The sequence below is a fragment of the Micropterus dolomieu genome, linkage group LG03 (assembly GCF_021292245.1).
Source record: "Micropterus dolomieu isolate WLL.071019.BEF.003 ecotype Adirondacks linkage group LG03, ASM2129224v1, whole genome shotgun sequence".
Taxonomy (NCBI): domain Eukaryota; kingdom Metazoa; phylum Chordata; class Actinopteri; order Centrarchiformes; family Centrarchidae; genus Micropterus; species Micropterus dolomieu.
In genome coordinates, this window is record NC_060152.1 from 7,626,748 (window position 1) to 7,652,179 (window position 25,432).

General features: G+C 39.9%; 3 protein-coding genes and 1 long non-coding RNA gene across 16 annotated transcripts in view; 3 read left to right on the top strand and 1 right to left on the bottom strand.

The window, feature by feature from the left end:
* Positions 1-382: 382 nt before the first annotated feature.
* Positions 383-7,027, top strand: LOC123968871. The gene is made up of 4 exons (XR_006824557.1): positions 383-430; positions 1,931-2,003; positions 4,066-4,252; positions 5,597-7,027. It is a non-coding gene; the product is annotated as an uncharacterized LOC123968871 (long non-coding RNA).
* Positions 6,316-13,135, bottom strand: afp4 (antifreeze protein type IV). The gene is made up of 5 exons (XM_046045883.1): positions 12,522-13,135; positions 8,269-8,394; positions 8,021-8,095; positions 7,477-7,627; positions 6,316-6,714 (listed from the first exon to the last, which is right to left on the bottom strand). The coding sequence occupies exons 3-5, from the start codon at positions 8,070-8,072 to the stop codon at positions 6,486-6,488; spliced, it is 432 nt and encodes a 143-aa protein (XP_045901839.1). The 5' UTR covers positions 8,073-8,095; positions 8,269-8,394; positions 12,522-13,135; the 3' UTR covers positions 6,316-6,485.
* Positions 12,550-16,517, top strand: rbm8a (RNA binding motif protein 8A). 2 transcript variants are annotated; one of them, XM_046045880.1, is made up of 6 exons: positions 12,550-12,682; positions 13,315-13,374; positions 13,495-13,572; positions 14,366-14,502; positions 15,585-15,721; positions 16,051-16,517. In XM_046045880.1, the coding sequence occupies exons 1-6, from the start codon at positions 12,616-12,618 to the stop codon at positions 16,097-16,099; spliced, it is 528 nt and encodes a 175-aa protein (XP_045901836.1). In that variant the 5' UTR covers positions 12,550-12,615; the 3' UTR covers positions 16,100-16,517. The 2 variants fall into 2 exon arrangements, with proteins under 2 accessions (XP_045901836.1, XP_045901838.1); XM_046045882.1 differs by having other exon boundaries at positions 12,586-12,676.
* A 256-nt stretch (positions 16,518-16,773) lies between these two features.
* otud7b (OTU deubiquitinase 7B) overlaps positions 16,774-25,432 on the top strand; it is a 39,877-nt gene continuing 31,218 nt past the window's right edge. For 2 of the 12 annotated variants that reach the window (XM_046044972.1, XM_046044970.1), the window contains exon 1: positions 16,781-17,075. The gene's annotated coding sequence lies outside the window, so the exon portion shown is untranslated. Of the gene's footprint in view, positions 17,076-17,449; positions 17,477-25,432 lie in introns of those variants that run through there. The other 10 variants (XM_046044973.1, XM_046044976.1, XM_046044977.1 and 7 more) reach the window with 8 other exon arrangements.

Below are 25,432 nucleotides of genomic sequence, written 5' to 3' on the forward strand. Positions count from 1 at the left end.
TAAAGCCACCTTTATATTTTTCAGCATCATCACAAGGATTGAAGATTTAATTAATTTCAGTTTGCATTTCTTAACCAAATCTTGTTATATCAACTTAGATTTTTACTGCATGTAGTCTTTTCACTGTCTGAGCACATGTCAGAGGTGGACATGAATCAGTGACACCGTTTAAAATAGTGTCGATTTAATCATTTCCTTAGTGGTGGATTGGGTGGATTGACAGCTGGACGGATGAGTGTTTGGGGAGACATGGCAGCAGATAGATGGTTAGATCAGAATCAGAAATACTTTTTTGATTGATCACATTGCAGCTCCCATTCTAGAACAGAAATGCAGTATATAAGCATAGAGAAATAATCAAAGAATAATTATATGTAAGGATGGATGAAGAAATGAACAGACAGATGGAGAAGCAGACAGGCTGCCAGACGTGAGTAGCCACTGATTGTTGTTCTATTGACTATGTGATTGTTCAATACATTGCTCCCTCTGAAACATTATCTACCACTATCAGGTTGTTCCAAGCTGCCTACAAAAACAAAAAAACGCCCCACAATTTATTTATCCAGTACGGGCATGCAGCAACAGCTAATATGGTCAATACATGCACATATCCAGGACTAGCTCGCCTATTTTTGCTAGTTTCTTGTGTGTGCTGTCCAAAGGAAAAAAAACTGATTCACTCTTACTCAGTTCAATCCCTCCTCATGTTCCAAACAGCAACTGCAATATTTCGGTCGACCGTCTACACACAGAGGTGCACAGCTTCACTTACACTCTCCTTTTCCTTGCATTGCTCTATTTTGTATGTGTACGTGTGTGTGTGTGTGTGTGTGTGTGTGTGCTTTCACTCCTGTCAGTCCACTTAAGGGCCTTTGGTTTCAGAGGAGGCCATTGTATTTCCTCCATCGCCTAGCAACCATCACCAAGGCCAGCGCTCCATTGTTGCGGAGGCTGAGCACCTGAATTGCCCGCTGCCTGTTTCTACTTTTCAAAATTGTACTGTAATTTCACAAAGTGGTAATTCAGCATTAGAGAGAGAGAGACACGGCTGCGCTCCAAATTGGAGGACTATGAAAATTGGGGGAAGCTTCATTTGGTGGTTTCACATCAGTAGCTACGCACGTTTGCAAAAGCCACACAAACAGCGGCAAAGCGAAGACATTCAGAGCATATTGTGCTTTCAGCTGGTGATGTCAAAATGAAAACAAACACTGAGAGATTTATATAATGTGTGTGCATGTTTGTATGTGAGAAAGAGAGAGATGGAGGCAGCGAGAGTGACCAAAACAAGAAATGAAACAGAGATAAAGAGCTGGATATGTGCCTTTAAGGGGGTTTGTGAGTTTATAGCAGATGTGTTTTTATGGCTTCCTAGTTTTTTGAAATGTACTTTATAGACTGAGACACTGATAGAGATAGAAATCCACAAAGACAGGAAGACAAAGAGTAGAGAGAGTGTGTGTGTGTGTGTGTGGGGGTGGGGGGGGGGGGGGGGGGGGGGGGTCTAGAGAGCGAAAAAAGGAGAAAATAGGAAAGATATGAAAAGAGCAACATGTAGTGGGCAGGACTTGAGTGATGAAAAGGTTTGTGGGCAAGATTTTTCTCAGTGACGTCACTTTTACACAGTTTCCTTGAATAGCACCTGTGTGCATGGGGGCTGTCTGTCTGTCAGTTCTGAGTAAAAACATAACCCATGCCAGCAAAAACATATCTATCAGTGTTCTCCACTGGCCAGTGGAGACAGACTGTGTCCCTTCTTTCCTCAGAGGCCAACATCGACTCTTGTTGTCTTTAACGCTAGCTGTTAGAGATTGGCTCCCTAAGCATTTTAGCATCTTTTCTGTGAGCGTACGTAGATTTTTTTTTTAAACATCCTTTTTGTGAGTTAAAATGTTTTTGACAAAGACTCCGCTTTCTCTTTGTGCAGTGAAAATTGCTCTATTTTGTGCGGCTGCAATCAACGCCCTTGTGGATGACCCCAGGTGCCTAATTCAAAAATGGTAAGTGCCAACAATTTTATCATCAGATAAATCAGTGTTTCTCTCATTATATTGTGTATCTTTGTACTGTTTTGACAGATACATGGCGAGAATCTCTGTGTCGCCTTTGGGGCAATTACTTTTTGTCCTGTTTATTGCAACAATTTTGCTCTGCTAATCCAAAGAAACATTTTTTTGTTACATTTCGTGACTGTCTTGTCATTGTCTGTCAGTGTCACCTGTTTTCACTTATTGATTTTCACTTGTGCAACTGGTCAATTCTGTCTCCGCGTTTAACTGGATCTCACATAGATGTGACGTCCTGAAAAATATGGTTGTGCTTAATCATTCTCATGAAAAGCATTTAAAATACACAAATTTCATTTAAAAACACACACACACACACACAAATAGCCGGTTATCTACCAACATGTTACTGTGGCATCCACACCACACTGACATACTGTAGATGTATGCACACACACACACACACACACACACACACACACAGAGGGTTGTCTGTGTAGAGGGTGAGATGGCAGCACTGTTGACCGACATGCTCTAAAGTTTCAGTGAACTGAATACTCACATCATCCTCTGCATTTATGTCCATGATTTACATTCAGCAGCAGTCAGTTTTAAACAAATTGTGTGTGCAGCTCTGTGAATGCAGCAATAATTAGTCACGTTATCTTTAGGCAGAGGCAGAATAGATGGAAGAGTAGATTTATTTATTTTATAATTCTGTTACAAGAAAGAAAACATGTTTTTATCTGATAAAACTGAAAAGCAAGCCGATCATATGCAAGTAACATTGATGAATAAAGACAAGGACACGATCCCAACTGCCATCAGCTATTTCCTACTCTTAAAATGTTGTGTATGATTTTAAGACAAAATGTGATATTTCAAGTATATAGGGTGATGTGTTGGTATAACATCAAAAATCAAAGTGATTTTTCTGATATAAATCAAGCATCTAATGTGTCAGTACAATTTGTTCACTGCGTTATGTGTCCATCACTGTAATATGTGTCCAGCCTAAGGCATTAACAAAATGGCAAAGTGCCAGTGAGAAAGAACTTACGTTTCCTTTAGATGTCCAAAACGCCATTATTGATGTTTAATTATTGATCATCATTGACAAAGTAGATTACTTACCTGGAACCTGTGGACAATGTGGAGCTGAGTACAGTACATGCATATTGAGAGAAATTGAGTAAAATGAATGCAGTAGTTTTCAGCTGGGGGTTTGGGAGAGCTCAGGGGAAGCTGATTTATGGCATTCATGGAAAAAAATGCAAAATTTTTTACTTTGGCATGTAAAAAAAAACATGAAACCTACACTGGCTTCTTCCAATAGATAATCAATTGAATCTGGTAGGGGAATGACCAGAAACATCCATCAGTTCACAGCCTCCTGTGTGTTTGTATTGTTTAATTATTATACAGAATGTTCCTTGCTATTTCTTTTACCTAAGGCAGCAACAGATGATTATTTCCATTATTGATTTGATCTGCTTATTATATTATTTTCTCGATTAATTGATTAGTCATTTGGTCTACAAAAAAACAAAAACTAAAAATAGTGAGACATGCCTATCAGAATATCTTAGAGCACAAAAAGCAGCATGCTCACAGATTTGCGAAGCATCAGATTTTTGAAATTTTTGCTTGATAAATGACTGAAACAAATACTCGATAATCAGAATTGTTTAATTAGATGCATTTTCTATCAATCAGCTAATCAATGCAGCTATAGTTTTAACTGCAATGTTTCACATTCATTTGTTGTGAAACATAATTAAATGCCTCGTAAGACTCGGTATAAACTTACATGATAGAGACAAACAATTGGTTATTCAAAACTGAATTAATATACTGTAATAATATATAGCTTTAAATCTCTTAAGTGAAATAGATATCAATGTGCTCACAGTATCCATTCTCTTTGCCATTCAGCTACATTATTGCAGCAGCGTCGCTGAATGACTGAATCAAACTGACATTGAACTGATTAACACTTATGTCAGTACAGTAATTTAACGACAGCTTGTCAGCAGGTGTTTTCTTTCTGTTCCAGCATGCAGGGTTGTCACCGGCTGTACCGAGACTTGGATCACACAGTTTGTCCTGGCAGATAACCCTGACGCCAACCCCCAGCCCTGCTTTATCCATTCCTTTGCCTTGTCCTTCCCCCAGAACATCAGGAATCTCAAACACTGAACCCTTCACAGGTTCACACAAAACTGTTGGTTCCATGTGTCAAGGTAGTGTGGGCTTTCAGGATTTCTGGTGGTACAGTACATAGATACTAATGTTAATATCTATTTTTGTTAATACCAAGTAGTGGCAAAGGGAACAAAATATTCAAAACCATCTTTCAGATATGAGAAATGGTAGGTGAAAGATAATAAGAAGTAGCGCAGAGATAATTGCAGTGATTGAAATAATGTATGTGAGTGTGTTTCTTTCGGGTATGAGTTCAAAGCCCTTTCACAGATGGTTTCTTGACAGGCTGCCAACTGATTCACTTAATCTCTACACACACAAGGAGAAGGCCACTCAGGACTGCCAGTTCTGCTGTGACAAACAGGCTCTAGCCTTCAAATAAGAGGTCTGAGGAGTGAAGAAAGTTTGGTTTGAAGGAGAGCCATGCAGGTTTTATCTTAGCTCCTTCAGCCCTCCATCTTTCCATGGGAGGATTTGGATCATATTAGCTCAAGGAGGCCACCTTGAGTATGCCTAGTAGCTTGGAAAGGGAAGTCGAAGGACTATGCAGTGTCAGGTTAACACTAGAGGGAATAATAATGTTGTTTAATTACTAAGCATTTCATTGAGAGAGCTAATATAGTGTATATTCACTTCTTTCTAGTAAGCTTGATTTTAACTCTAAATAATGATTTAATTGGTTAAATGTTTGGTTTTGACAAAGAATGCTGCCGAGTTATTTGAAAAATATATACATCTCTCATGGTGTTCACTGCATGTAGGAGGGAGTCCATAGCGGCATGGAAGACTAGTGATTTTGTTGTTTTGTGGTTAAACTGACAACAAGTCATTGTCTCCCTCACTGCTTTGAGACACAAGCTTTAACTCAAGCCAAGTTCATTAAATGTCTCAGAAATTGACACTGAATTCTCATTTCCCTTTGGATATAGTGGCATGATTAAAAACATCGAGTGCCCCAGTTGTCTTCCAAGAAAGATGAGCAGAAATTACACTCTGATATTGTGCTATTGTACACTGGGTGAGATTTTACTCAGTGGAAAATTTGCACAATCTGGGTGAAAATCCTGCATCAAATGTTTATGCATAGTTTTTAAATAGTAATCTCTTTAAAAATTATTAAACCTTTCAGCTACTGCACAGTGAAAACACAGATCCAGATCAGACTGATAGAAATGCAGTTTCTTAACACCACGCAAATACTTGTACCAATCCATACTATTGCTAAATTTGGCGGTAGGATTTATCAATAGATAAGTAGATAGATCAAAATCAGTCATTTAGGAGTGATTTACTTACTTCACCTGTCAATTAATCATTTCAGTTTCAGTTAAATTGGCTCAGGTCGGCAGTGAAGTTATTTTGTTTTTGCCCCTTCTGTCTAGATGAATTGGCAGCACACAGAAAGAGGTGGAATCTGACTGGTAAGAAAAGTTGTTTTGAGGTCATTTGACAATTTGAAATAATAATGATAATTGTGCCCTGTGATGGACTGGCGACCAGGGTCCTTTCGCCCAATGTCAGCTGGGATTGGCTCCAGCCCCCCGCGACCCTGTACGCAGGATAAGCGGTTGACGATGTATGGATGGATGGATGAATGATAACTGTTTTCCTAATCCCAACAGTTTGAAGTAAATTCCTCATGCCGAGGTTTGTTAGGAAAGTTTTTGTTAAGAACTTTTGTTGGCTTATGCTGTTGGCAAATTAAACATACAAATAACTCTATCTATTATAACTATTTCAGTTTTTACATGGTCAGAATAGTTCTGGTTATTACTCTGATTGTGTTTTAGGGTAATTATTGACCTAAACTCAATAATCCATGAATTTGGGTTGATCTCATTAACCTGATGTTATTCTCTCTGTAAGCTGGACTCCAGCCTATTAAACAGCCTACTTCTGAATATTGAATAATGAATGATGGAAAACACAGATGACCTAAAGGTTAGAGGTAATGTTGATATCGACTTCCACTTCAATGATTAACTCTCATCAGATTCTGCTACAATTTATTTCATTTCAACTTTATTAACTACCCTTAGGCTTTTCATAAATTAATTTCTGTACTCATATAAGACAAAATAAATAATATGTCCGCTCAAAATGAAGACTTCCATACCCCTTTATTGATGACATTCAAGCATCACGTCTCAGATGATTTAGAGAGAGAGGAGTATGCTGGACAAACACCAGTGAAGCATTGTGTGTGGCAACAAAAGTGACCTCTAGCTCAGCTTGGTCGTTAATGCAGCTGGAGTAAAACAACAGCCAGCTTTACTTGGAGGGGAGCAGGGCCTTGGTCTGGTCCACCACCTGCTGGAAGATCTTCTCCATCATGTCGGTCAGAGGCTTGACCTGAGTGTTGAAGTTGTCAGTCAGAGGCTTGATCTGTTCCTCAATGTTGGCGATGAGGGGCTGGACCTGCTCCTGCAGCTTGGCAGCCTCGGCCTGGACCTTCTTAACAAGAGGCTGGATCTGGGCCTTGCTGTCCTCAATGTAAGTCCTGTGGAAGGTAGATGAAGCGACATACTGCTGTTAATCACTGCTGCTAACTCTGACTTGTATTTTAATAAAGAAAAATTTACTAAAACTGCTTGACAATTGACTTTTAAGGAGAATTTTGACTAGTTGCTACTACACCAAGCCATTCAGGGTGTATACTGTATGCTGTGTGTATGTCTAGGTCACAATAATGTGAATTTAACCTAAAAGAAACCAAACTAACCATTTACTATCCCAAGAGGTGGTTAGCCTTTGGCCTTTTTAGCCACTTTATGTATAATTTTGTCATCATAAATATGACTTTTTCATCTTGACAACTGACCCATTTGTTGTTTCTTAAGTCAGTTTTTCTCATTTGTGAAATTTCTCAATTACACAAGATTGAAATAAACATGTACTGGTTTATAGCTAGTAAAATAAGTAAATTAATAAAATGAAATTTGCTCAGATAGACCTTCTGGAATTTCTATATGCTATTTTGACAATATTGTTCTAACACTTAACACTGGCCATACGCTTCAAGCGTAAACTAGAGTTTGCTAGAGTTTAGAGCATTTCCCTGAATGCCCTATTCAACCTGCCACATTCACTGAGTGGAACAGTGAGTTTAAATTCCTACAGCCCCACAACTACGAGCAAAACTAAATCAAAGTTACAGCATCCCGACAAAAGATAGAATATAGTGGAGGTAGGAGTTAAAGAAGTAGACAATGGAAAAAGAACAAGGAAATAAAGGTATATTTTTCTGTTGGTTGTTACTTACTGGCCAGTGTGGGTCACCTCAAGAGCCTTCACCTTCTCCACAATGTCCTGAGTTGTGGAGGTGATGCTGGCAGACATGTCATTGACAATCTTGGAGATTCTGTCCACCTCAGACTGGATGTCACGCTTCACCAGTGACCCGGCCTCAGTGCCTGTGAGCACACATTTACTGTTCTTTATCTAAATCCACAAAATTTGATTAAAGCTTACACACTAAAAGACTTTAAGAAGAATATGAACAATAGTGCCTTCAGTTCATCAGAATGAAGGGTAGGTCTGCACATGAACACACAATATGACAAAAAAAGATAAGCACTAGTTCTCAGCTGCTTATAAGACTTTAAACTACTTACGGCATGCAGTGTATTCTAAATTGCACAAGGCAAGTTTTTAGTTGAGGAAATGTCGAAAAAAGGTTCTGATGTGCAAAAAATGAAGCTGAATTTCACTTTATATATTTCATAGTCTATATGTGATCTTAAAAATACATTTCAAATATCAAATATGGTTTTTAATTTTTTTAAGTCTGTGAAAATATGTCTTACCACGGGCAACAGACAGCACAACGACAAGAGCGGCAACAAGGGAGAATTTCATGGCTGAAGATGAGCAAGACCAACCTAGAGAAAGTTGAAGGGTTAGTCAGATAAACTGAAAGTTGCAATTGCAATATAATGATTGAAACACGTCTGATAATGTAAGAAATTTAAGACATAATCAATGTGTTTTCCACAAATATATGAAAAATACACTGCTGTACAAAGGATAAGAAACCAACATAAAGCAGACATACCTTAACTCCTGGGGTTCTTGGACCTAACGGTACCTTCTGTCAGGGAGCTAGAGGCTTTTATAGCTCCAGTGGATGAGTAAATCTTGGCTAATCAGAATTTAATCAATTCCCACGTAAAGAAGTGACCTGACAAGAGGAGTACAAACATTGTGTTGGCTGAACCTTGATGCTTGAGAGCTGTCACAAGAAAGACACAAAGTCCACTGTGTGTGTGATTGTGAGTTGGAGAGAAAGATTCATTGTGAAATGTTGGCTGCTGTGACCTGATGATCTTTATTTTTAAGAACATTTCCTCAAGAACTGTACTTACATAATTTTTTGAGGCACTTGTCCTTTACTTGAGTAAAGGCATTTAGTTGATGCTACTTATACTCATACTTACTAGAATATAGTATATTTCTACTCCATAAGATTTCAGAGGGAAATATTATGCTTTTTTACTCCACTAGTGAACTGACTTTGAAGATCCAGGTTTTACACACAAAACAGATTATCATCTTTTAAAATGTGATGCACTGATGTAAATAACGCTACCTAACAGTATAGGCAGTAGTAAAATTTAGCTTTACTTCAACTAAAAAATGCTGTGGACAAATTAATGCATCAGCAATAGCTGCTTAATGAGAACTTTTCATACTTTACATATTGCTGCATATACTCATGCATTTGTACTTAAAAATGTAAGAAATAAAACATTTATGTGTAGTGAAGTTTTTTTTTTTTTACCTTGAGACTGTTAAGTAAAAGATCTGACTCTGGGTTTATTTATACATTGTCTGTCTTCTTAACAGCTGATGAGTGTCATTTGATAAGATACAGTTACTGAGTTGTGCTGACCTTGGACACCAATCTACTTAGTCCTATCAGCAGTTGCCCCATAATGTATGAACAATCTACAGCAGGCTGAGATGAGCTCCTGATAAACTCATTATAGAAGATACAGTAGGAGATACTGCAGTTACCATGTCTATCATCATACTGGGGCTTTCTTTGTCTGTTATGTCACATGTTTTAAAACCACCATACTTATGTTACTGAACAGATGTTCCTACAAAAGATCAAATGGTTAAAATTATCATATGATAATACACATGATACATATGATATACACTCAACAAAATTATAAGCGCAACACTTTTTGTTTTTGCCCCCATTCATCATGAGCTGCACTCAAAGATCTAAGACTTTCTCTATGTACACAAATTTATACCTATTTCTCTCAAATACTGTCAACTACTCAAAATGTGTGTTAGTGAGCACTTCTCCTTTGCCAAGATAATCCATCCATCTCACAGGTGTTGCATATCAAGATGCTGATCAGACAGCATGGGTATTGCATGGGTGTTCCTTAGGCTGGCCACAATAAAAGGCCACTCGAAAATGTGCAGTTCCATCACACAGCAGAATGCCACAGATGTCGTAAGTTTTGAGGGAGCGTGCAATTGGCATGCTGACTGCAGGAATGTCCACCAGAGCTGTTGCCCGTGAATTGAATGCTCATTTCTCTACTATAAGCAGTTCCCAAAGGCATTTCAGAGAATTTGGCAGTACATCCAACTGGCCTCACAACCGCAGACCACGTTTAACCACACCAGCCGAGGACCTCCAGATCCAGCATCTTCACCTACAAGATGGTCTGAGACCGGCCACCTGGACAGCTGCTGCAACAATTTGTTTGCATAACCAAAGAATTTCTGCACAAACTGTCTGGAACCATCTCAGGGAAGCTCATCTGCATGTTCGTCGTCCTCATCGGGGTCTCGACCAGACTGCAGTTCGTCACAACCGACTTGAGTGGGCAAATGCTCACATTCGAAGGCGTCTGGCACTTTGGAGAGGTGTTCTATTCATGGATGAATCCCGGTTTTCACAGTACAAGGCAGATGGCAGACTGAATAGCGTCATGTGGGTGAGCGGTTTGTTGATGTCAACGTTGTGGATCGAGAGGCCCATGGTGGCGGTGGGGTTATGGTATGGGCAGGCGTGTGTTATGGACAGTGAACACAGGTAAATTTTATAGATTTTGAATGCACAGAGATACCGTGACAAGATCCCGAGGCCCATTGTTATGCTATCCATCCACGAACATCACCTCATGTTGCAGTATGTATGATAATGCACGGCCCCATGTTGCAAGGATCTGTACACAATTCCTAGAATCTGAAAACATACCATCTCTTGCATGACCAGCATACTCACCGGACACGTCACCCATTGAGCATGTTTGGGATGCTCTGGATCGTCGTATACGACAGCGTGTTCCAGGTCCTGCTAATATGCAGCAACTTCACACAGCTATTGAGGAGGAGTGGACCAACATTCCACAGGCCACAATCAACAACCTGATCAACTCTATGTGAAGGAGATGTGTTGCACTGCGTGAGGCAAATGGCGGTCACACCAGATACTGATTGGTTTCCGGTTATAATTTTGTTCGGTGTAAATATATTATATATGAACCCACCATGTGATGTATCTTACATACCTGTACTAATCCTACTTTTAGTGCAACACTGTAATAAATGCTCAAGAAAGCTCATATCTCACCACAAACCATTGTCTCTCTCTCTCTGACCATTCATACACTTTTCTTTTATTCATTAATTGATCCCATTTCCTGTTCATATCATGGTTTTGGATTGCTACAAGGCAACAGGCCTGTTGATCCTATTCCTCTATAAGCTCCAAGGAATTATCTGCTAAGCTTTGCCATGCGGTCCATCCCAAAGTTTACAGGTATGGATCGATTCTACAGGTAAAAAACAAACCTACAGTTACAAATAGTTTTGTCCCACATTTGACACATTCTACTGAATAGCCAATGGGAATGTTCGGATAAACCTGTCATTTGACTATCCAATCAGGAATGTCAGTTCACCATCCAATAACGGATCCAGAGGAGCGGGCCTTAGTAAGCATGTCTCGCTGGGATAATGAGAATGAGAAGCTGCTTTTCCCTAAATCAGTATGATACTCAACCATGATACTCGAACAGCAGCAACTGTACTGTTTCTTAGACTTTGTTCCTGCAGAGATTATTAACTAACAAACAGGGATCACATTCAGCTCTGCCTCCGGAGTGTGTCTGTCAGATTAGCTGTTTTTAAAAGTACTGCTTCCACCTCACAACAATGTCTCTGTTTTCCCTCATATTAGCATTTTTCTGCACTGCTGAGAAGGTCCTGTTATTGGAGTGGCTCGGCATCCTTGTTCAAAACTGAGAATGTGGAGGTGAAATTAAAACTTATGTCTGTCTTTCACTAGACATTTCCAGCACATCCTCACTACATGTTTTCTTTTTACCCGGCCACTGTCATTTGTTCCACTCATCACCAGATGTTGATCAGTCTTTCTCTCTACCTATAGTCCATAACAGCAGCCTCAGAATTCATGGACCAAAAGCCTGTGCGGATGCATGAGAGCCCTCTGCTGGTCGTGAGAGTTATTTTTGGTACTGTACATGTGTTGATACAGTCTATGGTGGAACCATGTAAGCCTGTGACCTGTCTAGAAGTAAAAAAAACACACACACACAAGATCCTAGTGGTCTGTAGTCATCAAATTGCCTGTGTTGAGCTGAGTGGTGCGTAGATCAGAATCAGAATCAGCTTTATTGCCAGGTATGTGTACACATACGAGGAATTTGACTCAGGATTGTACATTGCTCACGGTGTGCTTACTTATACAATAATACAAAATCACAATAATAAAAATAAAATAAAATCAGACACAGACTTCAGTGCAGACAACACAAGGTCTGTGTCGTGAGCAATGTACACATCAACCACCTCAAGGCCAAATAAACATCCTTAAACAATACCAAAATTAAGCACAATTAGTTTTATTAATTAGCATGAAGAAAGCCCAAAGTCCACTCCACCAGCCTGCAATCCATTCTCCGGTTTGCACCGGGTACAACAATTCAATGTACCCAAATAAGCACATTATTAGCATCAAAATGTAGGCCTACTTAAGGCACCTAAAGTAAAAGTACTCATCATGCAGAATGTCCCATTTCAGAATAATATACAGTAGCCTATTATATAACTGTATTATAATTATTCTGATAATACATCACGTTGATGTTATTGCTGGTAAAGGTGGGCCTAATTTTTGACCCATAACGATAATGTAAGTCATAATTTATTAGTTGATATGTATTTTGTATTAATAATCTGCAAAGAAATTAATGTTAGGGTATACTAAGTAGAGAAACTGTAGCAGAGGATAAATGTGATTTACTGTAAACTTACTTTTACGTAATCTGGCAACATCCGGCAACCCTTTGGCTCTTTATGCGTACGCACGTTGCGTTGGTCGGAACAGCAGCAAACACACACAGACATCATGGCGGACGTACTGGACCTTCATGAAGCGGGAGGCGAGGACTTTCCTATGGATGAGGATGGTGATGGTAATAATAATATGTATGCCCACTGGTGGATGCTCCATAACTAAGGCTTTTAAATAATGCATAAATGCTCAGGTTTAATGTATATGAAAATGGCCGTGGCTGAAAATGCTACAAATGCTTACTGCGTGGTAGCAGGCCTGAGAAATGCTAACATTAAGCTAACAACGCAGTGGTGCTTCATTCAAAGGCTCTTTGTAAGCTAGCTAGGTCGTGGTTATTGTAAACTGTAATGGTCAGTTTTGCAAAACCTTTCTGTAAATGTGTTTCCTAGCTTAACAGCGTTCGTTACCTTACATAGGGTTAAATATTTACGTTACAACATAACCTGAACTTAGATCACTGTTATTAGCCACCGCTAGCACTTTCCCTCCTAACGTTATAGCTATCAGCTTGTAAGAGAAGTTACACTGACAAAAGTGCACAGAACTTACAAGCCACAACGTTACGTATTTCCACACCCGTACAGCATGTTTTAGTGATACTGTGGCGTTAACTACACAACGTCTATCCAAAATAGTGTAATTTACATAAAAGTAGGAGTTAGCTAACGTTAGCTGTTACACTTGCAAAACTGGGAGCGAGGAGAGGTAAGTTAACCAGCATTTTCTGACTTATTCAACTTCCTTCCACAGAAAGCATCCATAAGTTGAAGGAGAAAGCCAAGAAGAGGAAAGGACGCGGCTTTGGCTCAGGTGAGTTACTTTACCACTGTTGTGAGATTGGTTTATATTCTCCTAATAATGAAGCATTTTAATACAATTTGCTAGGCTAGTCAACAATGTTTTCATATTTTTCTGTGCTGCCGTTTCCAGAGGAAGGAGCCAGGTCCAGAATCAAAGAGGACTATGATACTGTGGAACAGGACGGCGATGAGCCAGGTCCTCAGAGATGTGAGTGTTGCAGTTCATATTAAGAATATAATTTAGTTTAAAGGTAAGAAAATAAAGTTAAAGCTGCACATTTGTCACCCTAAAGTGCCTCCTAGGTTTATGAATTCAGTTAAGTCACAACAGTTCCCAAAACTAATGTATGAAATCGTTCTATTGTCACCAGTTAGTGGCTTTTTTCAGTCCCATTCACACCCCATTTCTGAGCCACTCTTAAAAAGGGCGGAACAATTAATTGAAATATTATCAAAATCACAATATAGTCAAGTGCATTAAAACTGATTTTTAACCCAGGCTTTCTCCCAAGTTGGGACTGTTCTGGTAGCTGGAAATTACATGTTGTTAGTCAATTTGTATGTGAATAAAATTTTATTTTCATTTGATATTACTTTCTTGTACTTTATATTTTCATATATGACAGCATGTTTATAGCATTGCCATATGTTAAGTACATGGCAGAATATAGAAAGAGAGCAGCTTGATTAACAAATTCATAATGTATATTCAAATTATACTTTTTTTTTTTTATCGTGGGATGGACACAATGCTTTTATCCAGATGGTTAGAATAGTTTTTGATTATTTTGGAAATACAATAGATTTAATAGAATAGAAAAATGGCAGCTTTGCTCTGTAACTCAAATGAGTGATGTAGAGAGAGAGAGACAAACTGGACCATGAGAAATCTTCTAGCATGGAATGAGAGCTTTGGTAATCATAACTCTACTTGGCTCAATACAAAGTTGAAACTGCTGCTTTGTTAAATTATTTGACCCGTATGCCTGTTCTTGTTGCAGCGGTGGAGGGCTGGATCCTGTTTGTGACAGGTGTACATGAAGAGGCCACAGAGGAAGACATCCATGACAAGTTTTCTGAGTTTGGAGAAATCAAGAACCTGCATCTTAACCTTGACCGCAGAACAGGCTACCTCAAGGTGAGTCAAATGCATCATTAGCGTGTTTGTGGGTTTCAACGTGTCCATTTCATAGAAGAGATGTTCACATTCAGTCAATGCACACCTTTTACCGTTTATTTCGTATTTTCATCGACACAGCCTCTGCTCTTTTGTTTTCATTCTTCCTGACTGGTGTAAGGAGTCTTTTGTTCTGTACAAAACCAGACCTGACCTGTGTAAAGCCAACATTTGCTACTATACAAGTAAACCTTGCTGTCACTGCGACTTCCTCCTGGATCCATATTCTTCATATATGTCTGTCCATAATTTTGTCATCCTGATTGTCCATACTGTAATTTAATGTTGGTCTACTCTGTTCTGTGCTCATGACATCTGCGGCTTGTTTGGCTATCTTGGGAGATGGATCCCTCCTCTGTTGCTCTTCCTGAGATTTCCTCCACTTTCCCCCCTTTTTAAAGATTTTTGGTGGGGGAGTTTTTCAAGGATCCAATGATAAAGACTGTCTTATGGATTGTAAAGCCCCTTGAGGCAAATTTGTTATATTGGGTTATATAAAGAAAATTAGCTTGACATGCCAGGAAAGAAATGATTAAAGTATAAGAGTACATTCAAATATTTGCAGTGTTTAGAATGTATCCATTTGCCACCATGTAGTACACAACACATTGCTGTTAAAGTGCACATTATGCTTCAACTTTCCTCTAAGCCACAAGGTGGCAGCATTGTTTTGTGTATGAAGTAAGAACAAAGCATTTTGGACAGGCATAGAGAATGTCCATTTGTGTTACAGGCTGTTTGAAGATAAACCTGATGAAACAATCTCATGCATTTCATTTCTAATCTTTTCAATGTGTCAGACATAAAATGTATAGTGTTTAGTAAGCTTTTGTGCGAAGTTTACCCAATGATCCCACGCTGTGGTTTCAGCAGGACTGTTACAATAGTCCACTTTAAGAATATTATATTATATTATTGGGTGATCAGAAGCCTTGTTTTCTTTGCTTTGTTGTTCATTAACATTGTAATATGCTACCAAATTCCAAAGCTGGAATGCTATAAATGTGCAATAACTCACATGATGTGCTTATAACTGTCACTAGGGATATGCACTGGTGGAGTATGAGACATACAAAGAGGCCCAGGCAGCCATGGAAGGGCTCAACGGTCAGGACATGATGGGCCAGCCTATCAGTGTTGACTGGGGGTTTGTCAGAGGGCCCCCCAAGAACAAGAGGAGGTGAGGGTGGTGTGTGTCTGGCTGTGGTGGCAATAACTTACTGGTAAATGGAGTGTTGTCATACAGTGTTGTATGCCAAAATTTCATCATGTTGTTGTGGTATTTATTTTCCTGTCTCCTAGTGGTTGATGTTTGCAGTGTTTACAATAAAGATATTTAGGCTATCTAGTTAGTTAGAAGTTATCTAAATTATTTATTTATGTAATGTGTTTTTTTTTTTTTTGTTGTTTTTTTTTAATAGTAGAACGCCCCACCTAGGAAAATACAGTTCAGTTGGTTAGTTATTGAAAAATGATCTTGTTTAATATGGTGTATGTGTTTTATCACAGGACTGGTGGACGGAGACGCAGCAGAAGTCCGGACAGGAGGCGGCGTTGAGTTTGGCAGTAGTCATTGGCCAGAAGAGTTGTCTGTCACTTTGACAGGCAGTTTATAATCCTCTCCATAAGAACCTAATTTCAGAGTTTTTGTACAATATTTTGGTGTAACAGTTGTTTATGGCATTTAGTTGCGTAACTTCAAAATTGAGATATGGAAAACAAAATCATAAATTGGCCTAACAGCAGCATTTTCTCTTTCTTGTGAATTGCTTATTAAGCTGCTGTACAATGCAACAGAAGAATATCAGTTCAGCTGTGTCAGTAAAACTAGATTTTTACTTTCAACACCAACTTGTAGTACATGTATATTCCCTCAAAAATGGTATTCAGTTTGCTCAATGTTCTGTGCATTTTTATTGTGCTGCAGTGTTTTTGTTTTATATAACTTGGGGAAAATTAAACTTTTTAAAAGGTAACTGTGTGCCCTCATTTGTGTTTTATTTAGCATCTCTAATGACGTAGGGTTTACATCATCCTAGATGACCTCACTGTGGCAATGCTGTTGCCCCAGCTATTTTGTGAACCCCAAAGCACCTGTCACTCTGGACTCGGACCACACTCATAGGCTACTCGGACAAAGCCCCCTGCCCCCTATATTTCTGCAGCCAATTGGCAAGCGAATGTTTTGTAGTCTGTCGTTCTCATTTGGTGTTTACACTTCTGGGGAACATCAGTCAAGGTCCCCGAGAATGACCATTGGTGCTTATAAATGTCTTGTAGATAGACTCTTCTCTCTGATTGGGTGGCTCTTCGAGGGGGCGGTTCAAGGATTCGGTTGACGTTGTTGTTGTAAGTGGTGGAGAAATTACTTTGTCGGTGGTGGTCCGGTTTGGGATTTTACGCTTAGTTCCACCTATGGAGATGCTAAAAAGTTAGGAATTGTTGCTCTTGAAAACGTATATGGACATTACAAGTTAATACTTGCTGGAAAACTAAATGGGACGATGAAAACAATATCTGCTAGGCCGTTCAAGGTAAGCAGTGATGGGATACTCTGGCTACTAGCCTTAACGTTAGCTAACGTTAGCTACTGATTAGCCAGGCTTGAAGAAGCCACTTGCTAGTCAAACGAAACGGATCGGTTTACACACTGAAAAATAAACTACTCTTCTGTGTAATGAGCATCAATGCATACGTATATCAGTTTCCCAGAGGGGTGATAAAAATGTATATTGCGTGAAAATAAAGTTATTAGGCTGCGTGTAAACGGTGCATGAACCCCATGCGTTGAACGCCCCAAATGCGTTTATGTAAGCATGTGTATTGTTCGTTGATATTTTGTTCCAAAGAATAGTTGTAACCATAATAGCTGTCTCATTTAGGAGAAGCCAATCATCGGTAGAATTGATCTGTATATGTTAACCGTGGCAAGCAGGTTGGTGAACTGAATTGGTTGCTAAACGTTACATTAGCGTTATCTGCTGATAAATAACTGTTAACGTTACAGATGTGCAGTTTAAATATCTCATTTTAAAGTTGTGCTGAATGGGAGATCAGTTCTATATTTGCCCTTTTATCAGTTATGTTTTTCCCGTAAGAATTAACTAACATTATTTTTGCTAGCTGTCTTAAGAGCTGGCAGTCACGATCCAGATTAACTGAGATCGGTTTTTATTTAAGGTGCATGTGTGATGTAACGTTTACTTAAAATACCAGCTTATAGAACATTTTGGAGTTTACACGCACTCGCGTGTGTTTCCTAACGCTAACCTCTAACCAAAACGACTGGTGAGTGGCAAACTTGGTCGAGTGAGTCAAGTCAGCAGCAGCACTAAGCATTTCTTCCCAAACCTTGCTGCCAGATATGTGACTACAGCCTGAGCTGTCTGGTCATTGGGTTCAGTGCTCCGTGCTCGTTTTGAAACTAGGACTGGGTTTATTTGCCATCATTTCCAACATCACCACGACGTAAGAGGTTTGCGTTACACTTTGCCTTGCATTATTAAGGTTATTGTGTTTGTTACTTAGTGCACTCAACCTTCCGGGAGTGTTTATGTTGTTTAGAAAAACATATTCTGTTGGAATCGCATGCAGCAGTAAGTAGGCACCTCATCTTACAAGGCTGATGGAATTCCTAAGAAACTAGGAATTGTGTAGCCGCTAAATGAACCCCATCTATCCCTCCCACCTGTGCTCATTCCTTCCAGTGGCTGTGCAGGGTGATGTTTGAAATGCGGGACACACAGATGACTGCCCTGCAGTTGCAAAGAAGAGTAGCAGTGTGGAAAGTTAGACTGAACTTCCAGCTTAATGTTACTAAACTGGATGATGTATTTATTAAAGTTGCCTTTTGATCAATTCTGGGATCCATCATCATCCGTTATACACTGTGGCTTGAAGATAAAAAATATATTTCCCCATACTGATGCACCTTCTCTGTGAGGTTGCACTGTCAGGCTTTATTATGCAAGTTCTCAACACTTAGAGGAATACACTGATGCATGAAGCAGCACAAAGAGCACCTCTGGCAAGTATTTTAAGTAGGGTGTAGCATCATTCCCCATGCAATTCAGATTCCAAACTGGCAATGTATAACAAGAAAAATATCACGATAACAATGCAGGTTTGCCTCTTTGTAAGTAATTAGATGATAGGAGCTGTGTTGTGAACGTTTGGTCGGCTCTATTGGTGATTGATTTTTTGTGAACCATTTGAATTTTGTTGTTGCAAATGAAAATGCGTTGGCTTGCTATTCGCATCTTATCATACAGAGATCTCCGACAGTATTCAAATGGGCTGTGGTAAGCATTTCACAGTAGCCTTGTTTGAAAATGATACAGATGAGATGAGAACATGCTTAAATCAGTAGTGTGTAGACACTTGTAATGTCTGTGTATCTTGAAGTTGGAAGACCTGGTGACAGTGGGGTTATTGGCACACTGTTTGCTGTGACACATAGCAAAGGCATATAATTACACAATTTAGGGCAGAGCAGCAAAGAAGTAGTATGCGTTTCAGTTTATAACTCAAAAAGCAGGCCCTTTGTTTAACTTATTGTGGGCAACATGTTTTAGATTGGGGAAATTACTTCTCTCAAAGGTTTTCTTTCTTTCATATTCTTCATATCTTCAACATGGATCTTACTAATTGTTCTTGTGCTGGACCTCTGTGGCTGTTATGACTTATGCCTTGGTGTATATAGTATTTCACAGGGTAACCATGCTGCTTCACAACGCAGAGGGCATGAAAATTGAAACTCGTATCTCGCCGGGCTCCCCCAAACAGCTGCTCACTAAGTGTGTATCCTGTGTGAGTGCGTGCGTCATGGATCCAGTGTCAGTTTCAGAGCCAGGCCCATTCGGCCATGGAGGTATTCCCATAGGATCTCTCGAACACGGTCAGATTAATAAGTAAGTAGATGAGTGCTTCTTCAGGTTAGTAGGACAAACACATGACGTTTTTGTCAGACATCCATGTTCCACTCAATTGTGCAGTGTATATGCTCAGCCTAGAAAAGCAGGAGCTAAGCCTAGCAATCTACCTTGGTCCCCTCATTGCCTCAGTGAGATGGGGATCAATAGGTGGCTTGTCTCAGAGAGGCCTCTGTGTCCAGACAGCAACTCATAAAACTCTGTGGAGCCCCACCTTCCCTACTATGGCCGGTTGCCTGCCAGTCTTGTGACACAGCAACCAGCCAGTGCCCAGGGCTGTTTGTGTCAGGGTGGGGAGACCTAGAACTGAGGCGTCATCTTTGAACAGCACGTTATGGCCTTAGCTGAATGCTTCCAGATTATATTTAGCTAATTCACACAATTGTCTCTGCAACAGAAGTGACTGTAAGTAGGGTGGAATGGTTACATGAGGAAATAAAAATATATATATATATATATATATATATATATATATATATATATATATATATATATATAATATACACACACACACACACCAATTGAGCAGCTATAATCCTATACCGCATGAGGCACCACTCCCACAAGAGAACCTATGGTAATAAGAGCTTGGTGTATCAGTTACTTTATGCTCTTCACCTTTTCCTACTCTACATGCAGTACAGAGTGGGGGAATTGATAATGATTATACTTGCCACGAGCCAAACCTCAAAGTTAAATGTGCACGGTCAGTCAATTTTTGCACATCTTGATATATAGGTGTTAACATAACATTATACCTTAATTAAAAAAATCACTTAGAATTTTAAAATGGATACATTACTATAGCAAACACAGCAACAAAGGTAGATCATTTTAGGTTGAATGCCAGCAAGCAGTATTTGTCTGTTGTGTCTGTCACATCTCTTCTTATGACTGATGCCTTTTCTCAATGCTGTCCATAAACTTTGCGATATATTGTCAAGAATATGAAGACTTTACCCATTTTATGTTGAAATAATTTAGCTGTTGAAATGCACCTGCAGTAGTAGGGGTGGATAATTTGCCTTAAGATACAATCACAATATACATCACAATATTGCTATTTCTTTTTTGTTGTTTGGACATCAGTTAAGCTGTTGGACTCTCCTCACGTGAATTCTGGCTTTCTTTGAACTACAATAATAAAGGAACCTGGTGTTGCATTTTTATCACACAATAATGATACAGATATTATCATGAACGATATGATATGCCACACTCATAACCTGTAGTTGATTTGGCCTCTGTTGTTTTGTGAAATGTTGCTTTGGAAATTCACCAATGTGCTGTTTGTGAGACCTTGTATAGCTGACAGAAAAATTTAACCTAATATGACCCAAATATGTAATAAAGTTACTTCAGAGTTTAAGTCATTTTTACAAGACAGAAAACTATAGAAAACAACTGGTAGCTGGTGGGTTCCAGAGATTGTTTGTATTGGTACCTGTCAAAGTGGCAGGTAGAGTTGATAAATTCACCAGCATTAGCCATTCTGCCAACATTTGGGGGTAATGGTTATTTCCAAGCCTTAAAGCAGGTGGATAATGAGATTTAGATGCCACTTTAGCATGTGAACAAAAGGGTACTTTCCTATGCAGACTAGACTACATCAGTCCCTCCCTCCCTGCCCTGTTGATCCCGAACAGCAGGAGTAATCCAAACACAGCCCTGATGAGGAGCCTGTCACCCAGGATGACATCACACAGGGAGTGACGTGAAGTCGCCCTGCTGCGTACAGGGCCGGGCCTGCAGCACGTGGGGATTCACATGAGCATTAGTGCTGCCCGCCTGCAGAGGTGGGGGCTTGTTTAGCTACTAGCTTTAGATCTAGCTGGGCTTGGTTGGTTTCACATTCAGGCTGATTTAACAGGGGTATATCTTGAACATTGAAATGAGTCCTGTCTGCTTTAGAAGTGTCTGTTTTTCTTTTTTTTTTTTTTACATTCATACAGTCATTCGGGCTTGCACAACATTGAAAAAAGCTACCTGGATTGATCCACGCCCTTGTGTTTATGAAATCAGTTGCATTATTACATTGTTAAATACATTGGACTTGATGCGGATGCTTGTAGTTTTGACAAAAACTCTGCGTTGCACAATGGCTGCATGAAAATGTCATCCAAAACTAAACCGAAGTCTTGTGGTTTCAGAACTTGTACTTAATTGCCTTTCATCATTTTAATCATTTTACTTATTACTGTAGAGTCATGTTGCATATTTTGCAATTCACTGTTAGCACACCGATTGCTAATGAATCGGTGGGCAGTTTAGATGGATGCAGAGGCTTGTATTTCTTCATACAGCCTAAAAATCAATAATGAGGTCGCCAGGGCTGAATGAGGACTTCTCACCCACAGAGTCTGGTGTTTACTGTAGGTTGGCAGTTTTCTGGAATACTGCAATCAATGCATAATGTTCACCAAGTGAAGCAATTTATCCATCTACATATGTGTCGCTGTCCTTCAGTGGCGGACAACACTTTGCACTGGATGCTCTGCAGCACTCACTCTGAATGTCTTGTTTTGGGTTTGTTTTTGTGCACATCTCTAAAACAGTAATGCGTTTGATAGCAGATTAGCTTCCGGTTCCCTCACTCACTTTGAGGATCAAATACCCTCATTACATTTTCTGCTGTTTCAGGTGTCCACCGCACTGACATAGTGCACAATGTAATAGGGTCTCTGTGTGGAATGTGGGAATGCCGCTTATGGTCCCCTATAGCGCTCTCCACAGTAGACTGCTTCATGTGGCTGTTCATTAGCACTCCCTGACTGGTGATTACTGGGCCTGACATGCCCCAGGCATGGACTAGGAACCTCTGAGGCCCGCTTTAATAGACTGCCTAACAAACTATCACAGCACACAGACAGAAAGGAAGAAAATAAAGCCAAGACTGCAGCAAAGGGTGGACAATATAGATTAAATTATAATAGCAATGTATAAGTGCAATTGCAGACTTTTCTTCTTTTAATGTTGAGGCTACTCCATTTTTGGTGTTTTACTAGAACAAAGTCCATCCATCCATCATCAACCGCTTATCCTGCGTACAGGGTCACGGGGGGCTGGAGCCAATCCCAGCTGATGTCGGGTGAAAGGCGGGGTAGACCCTGGACAGGTCGCCAGTCCATCGCAGGGCCACACATAGACAACCACTCACACTCACACCTAAGGACAATTTAGAGACACCAATTAACCTAGCCTGCATGTCTTTGGATGGTGGGAGGAAGCCGGAGCACCCGGAGAGAACCCACGCAGACACGGGGTGAACATGCAAACTCGACACAAAGTCCCTTAATTAAAAAAAAACTGCTCCAAAAGCTGAATAAAAGACAGATTTGTCAATTATTTCACCAGTGGTGAACTGAAATATCTGGGAGAATTTAGTCACATCAGTCTGCTCCAAAAGTATTGGAACAGTAAGGCAACTTCCTTTGTTTTTGTTGTTCACTGAAGACATTTGGGTTTAAGATCAAAAGATGAGTACGAGACAAGAGTTCAGAATTTCAGCTCTCATTTCCTGGTATTCACATCTAGATGTGTTAAACAACTCAGGACATACCACCGTTTGTATTAGACCACAGCATTCTTAGGTGAGCAAAAGTAATGAAACAACTAATCTTAAAGTAAATAACATTTAATATTTGGTGGCATAACCGTTGCTTGCAATAACTGCTTCAAGCCTGCCTTTGGGTCTTTGTCCTGCTGCATGATAAACTTCCTCCAGATTAGTTTCAATGCATTTCTCCGTAAATTGGCAGACAAAATGTTTCTGTCCACTTCTGAATTCATTCTGCTGCTACCATCATCAGTTACATCATCAATAAATATTAATGAGCCTGTTCCAGAAGCAGCCATGCACGCCCAAGCCATGACATTACCTCCACCATGCTTCACAGATGAGCTTGTGTGCTTCGGATCATAAGCGGTTCCTTTCTTTCTCCACACTTTGGCCTTTCCATCACTTTGGTAGAGATTAATCTTGGTCTCATCAGTCCATAAGATTGTGTTCCAGGACTTTTGCGGCTCATCTCTGTACTTCTTTGCAAATTTCAGTCTGGCCTTGCGATTCTTCCTGCTGATGAGTGGTTTGCATCTTGTGGTGTGGCCTCTATATTTCTGCTCTCTGAGTCTTCTTCCAACAGTGGATTGTGATACTTTCACCCCTGCACTGTGGAGGTTGTTGGTGATGTCACTTACTGATGTTTTGGGGGTTTTCTTCACAGCTCTCACGATATTTCTGTCATCAACTACTGTTGTTTTCCTTGGCCGACCAGTTGGACGTCTGTTGCCCAGTACACCAGTAGGTTCTTTCTTTTTCAGGACATTTCAAATTGTTGTGCTTGCTATGCCCAATGTTTGTCCAATGGCTCTGGTCGATTTTCCTTCTTTTCTCAGCTTGACAATGGCTTGCTTTTCTCCCATAGACGGCTCTCTGGTCTTCATGTTGGTTTATCCTCTTTAACAGGAAATGCAGTCTTTATAGGTTTGAACTAAGGTTGAAAACTTAGCCTAGTCATGCAGAGCTATTTAATGTTTGGACAATCAACCTAAAAGGCAACAGCTGGGCAACAAGAAACATCTGTCAGTCACATGTTCCAATAGTTTTGCTCACTTGACAAATGGGTGAGTTCAAACAAAGGGTGGTATGTCCTGAGTTGTTTAACACATCTAGATGTGAATACCAGGAAATGAGAGCTGAAATTCTGAACTCTTGTCTCGTACTCATCTTTTGATCTTAAACCCAAATGTCTTCAGTGAACAACAAAAACAAAGGAATTTGCCTTACTGTTCCAGTACTTTTGGGAGGGGACTGTATAATAATGAAATATCCCCCAGTCTTACCTATAGCTATCTCAAGCTGAATCATAGTGACTATGGACCAGAAATCACCAGCATCTTTCAAATGAGATGCATCCTGGTTAAGAGGAAAATGTGTGAGTAGGCCTTATTTCATTTTTAACAAAAAGTTGTTACCATATGGAGAAGTAGACCTCTGGTAATGGGAAAACTTTTTGTCCTAAAAGTCAATTCTGAACAAGGTTTTTGTCCACTAAAATGTGAGTATGTCATACCAGGCATTGGCATGCTGTGCAGTATTTTAGAGAACTTGGGGGACAAAGTGAATTCGGAGATCTCTGCTACATGCACTGCTACACCATGACATCAGCTCTCAGACACTTTGATAAACACTTGTGCTCAGAAGCTAATACTGCCCATTTCAGCTGGCTGGACTTGGCTGTTATTACTTTGCTCCAGTGAATATCAGCAAGAGTCCACATTAGGCTGAAATCAGCCACGATGAAACACTCTAATATGTCTTCCACAGACCGGGAGACATTTTGTCTGAAGCCATGTCCCATTTCCTGAACCAAATTTACACCTTGTCACCTAAATGTTGGGCACACTGGAAGATGAGTTTATGTCATCTCCGACCTCACTTGAACCCAACCCACAAATGGGTGCCCTCCCTAACTGTACTTGCTGTGTTGTGTTCAGAACAGTGTGGCCTCAGGGATATTATTGTCTTTTTGATCAGGAAACTTAGGCCTAAATTGAGAGTGTACTTTGGTGTCAGGCTATAAGAGAGCAGATGACTTCACCGGCATATGATTGTCTTTAATTAAGGCATTAGACATTTAACAAGGCATTTTGATCCTGAAAGTGTATAAATGTTAAGTTTTTTGTGCTGTGTAGAGTTCAAAAACAACAGAGTTTCTATGTTTAAACTGTGATTATGAGCGGATTATTTTTAGACCATCTGAAACAGGAGGTTGCTCTAATTCTAGCAACTCAGAGATTAGGTGGTCTGTATGCATTGGCTTTTTAGTTGTGCTTACACAGTGTTGTTGCCCTGGTTAGATGCAAGCAGTCTAGTATCCAATAGGGATAAAGGGGCTGTGTCCTTATGAACAATACTTTTGACAGACCTAAACCCCCCCCCCCCCCCCCCCCCCCCCCCC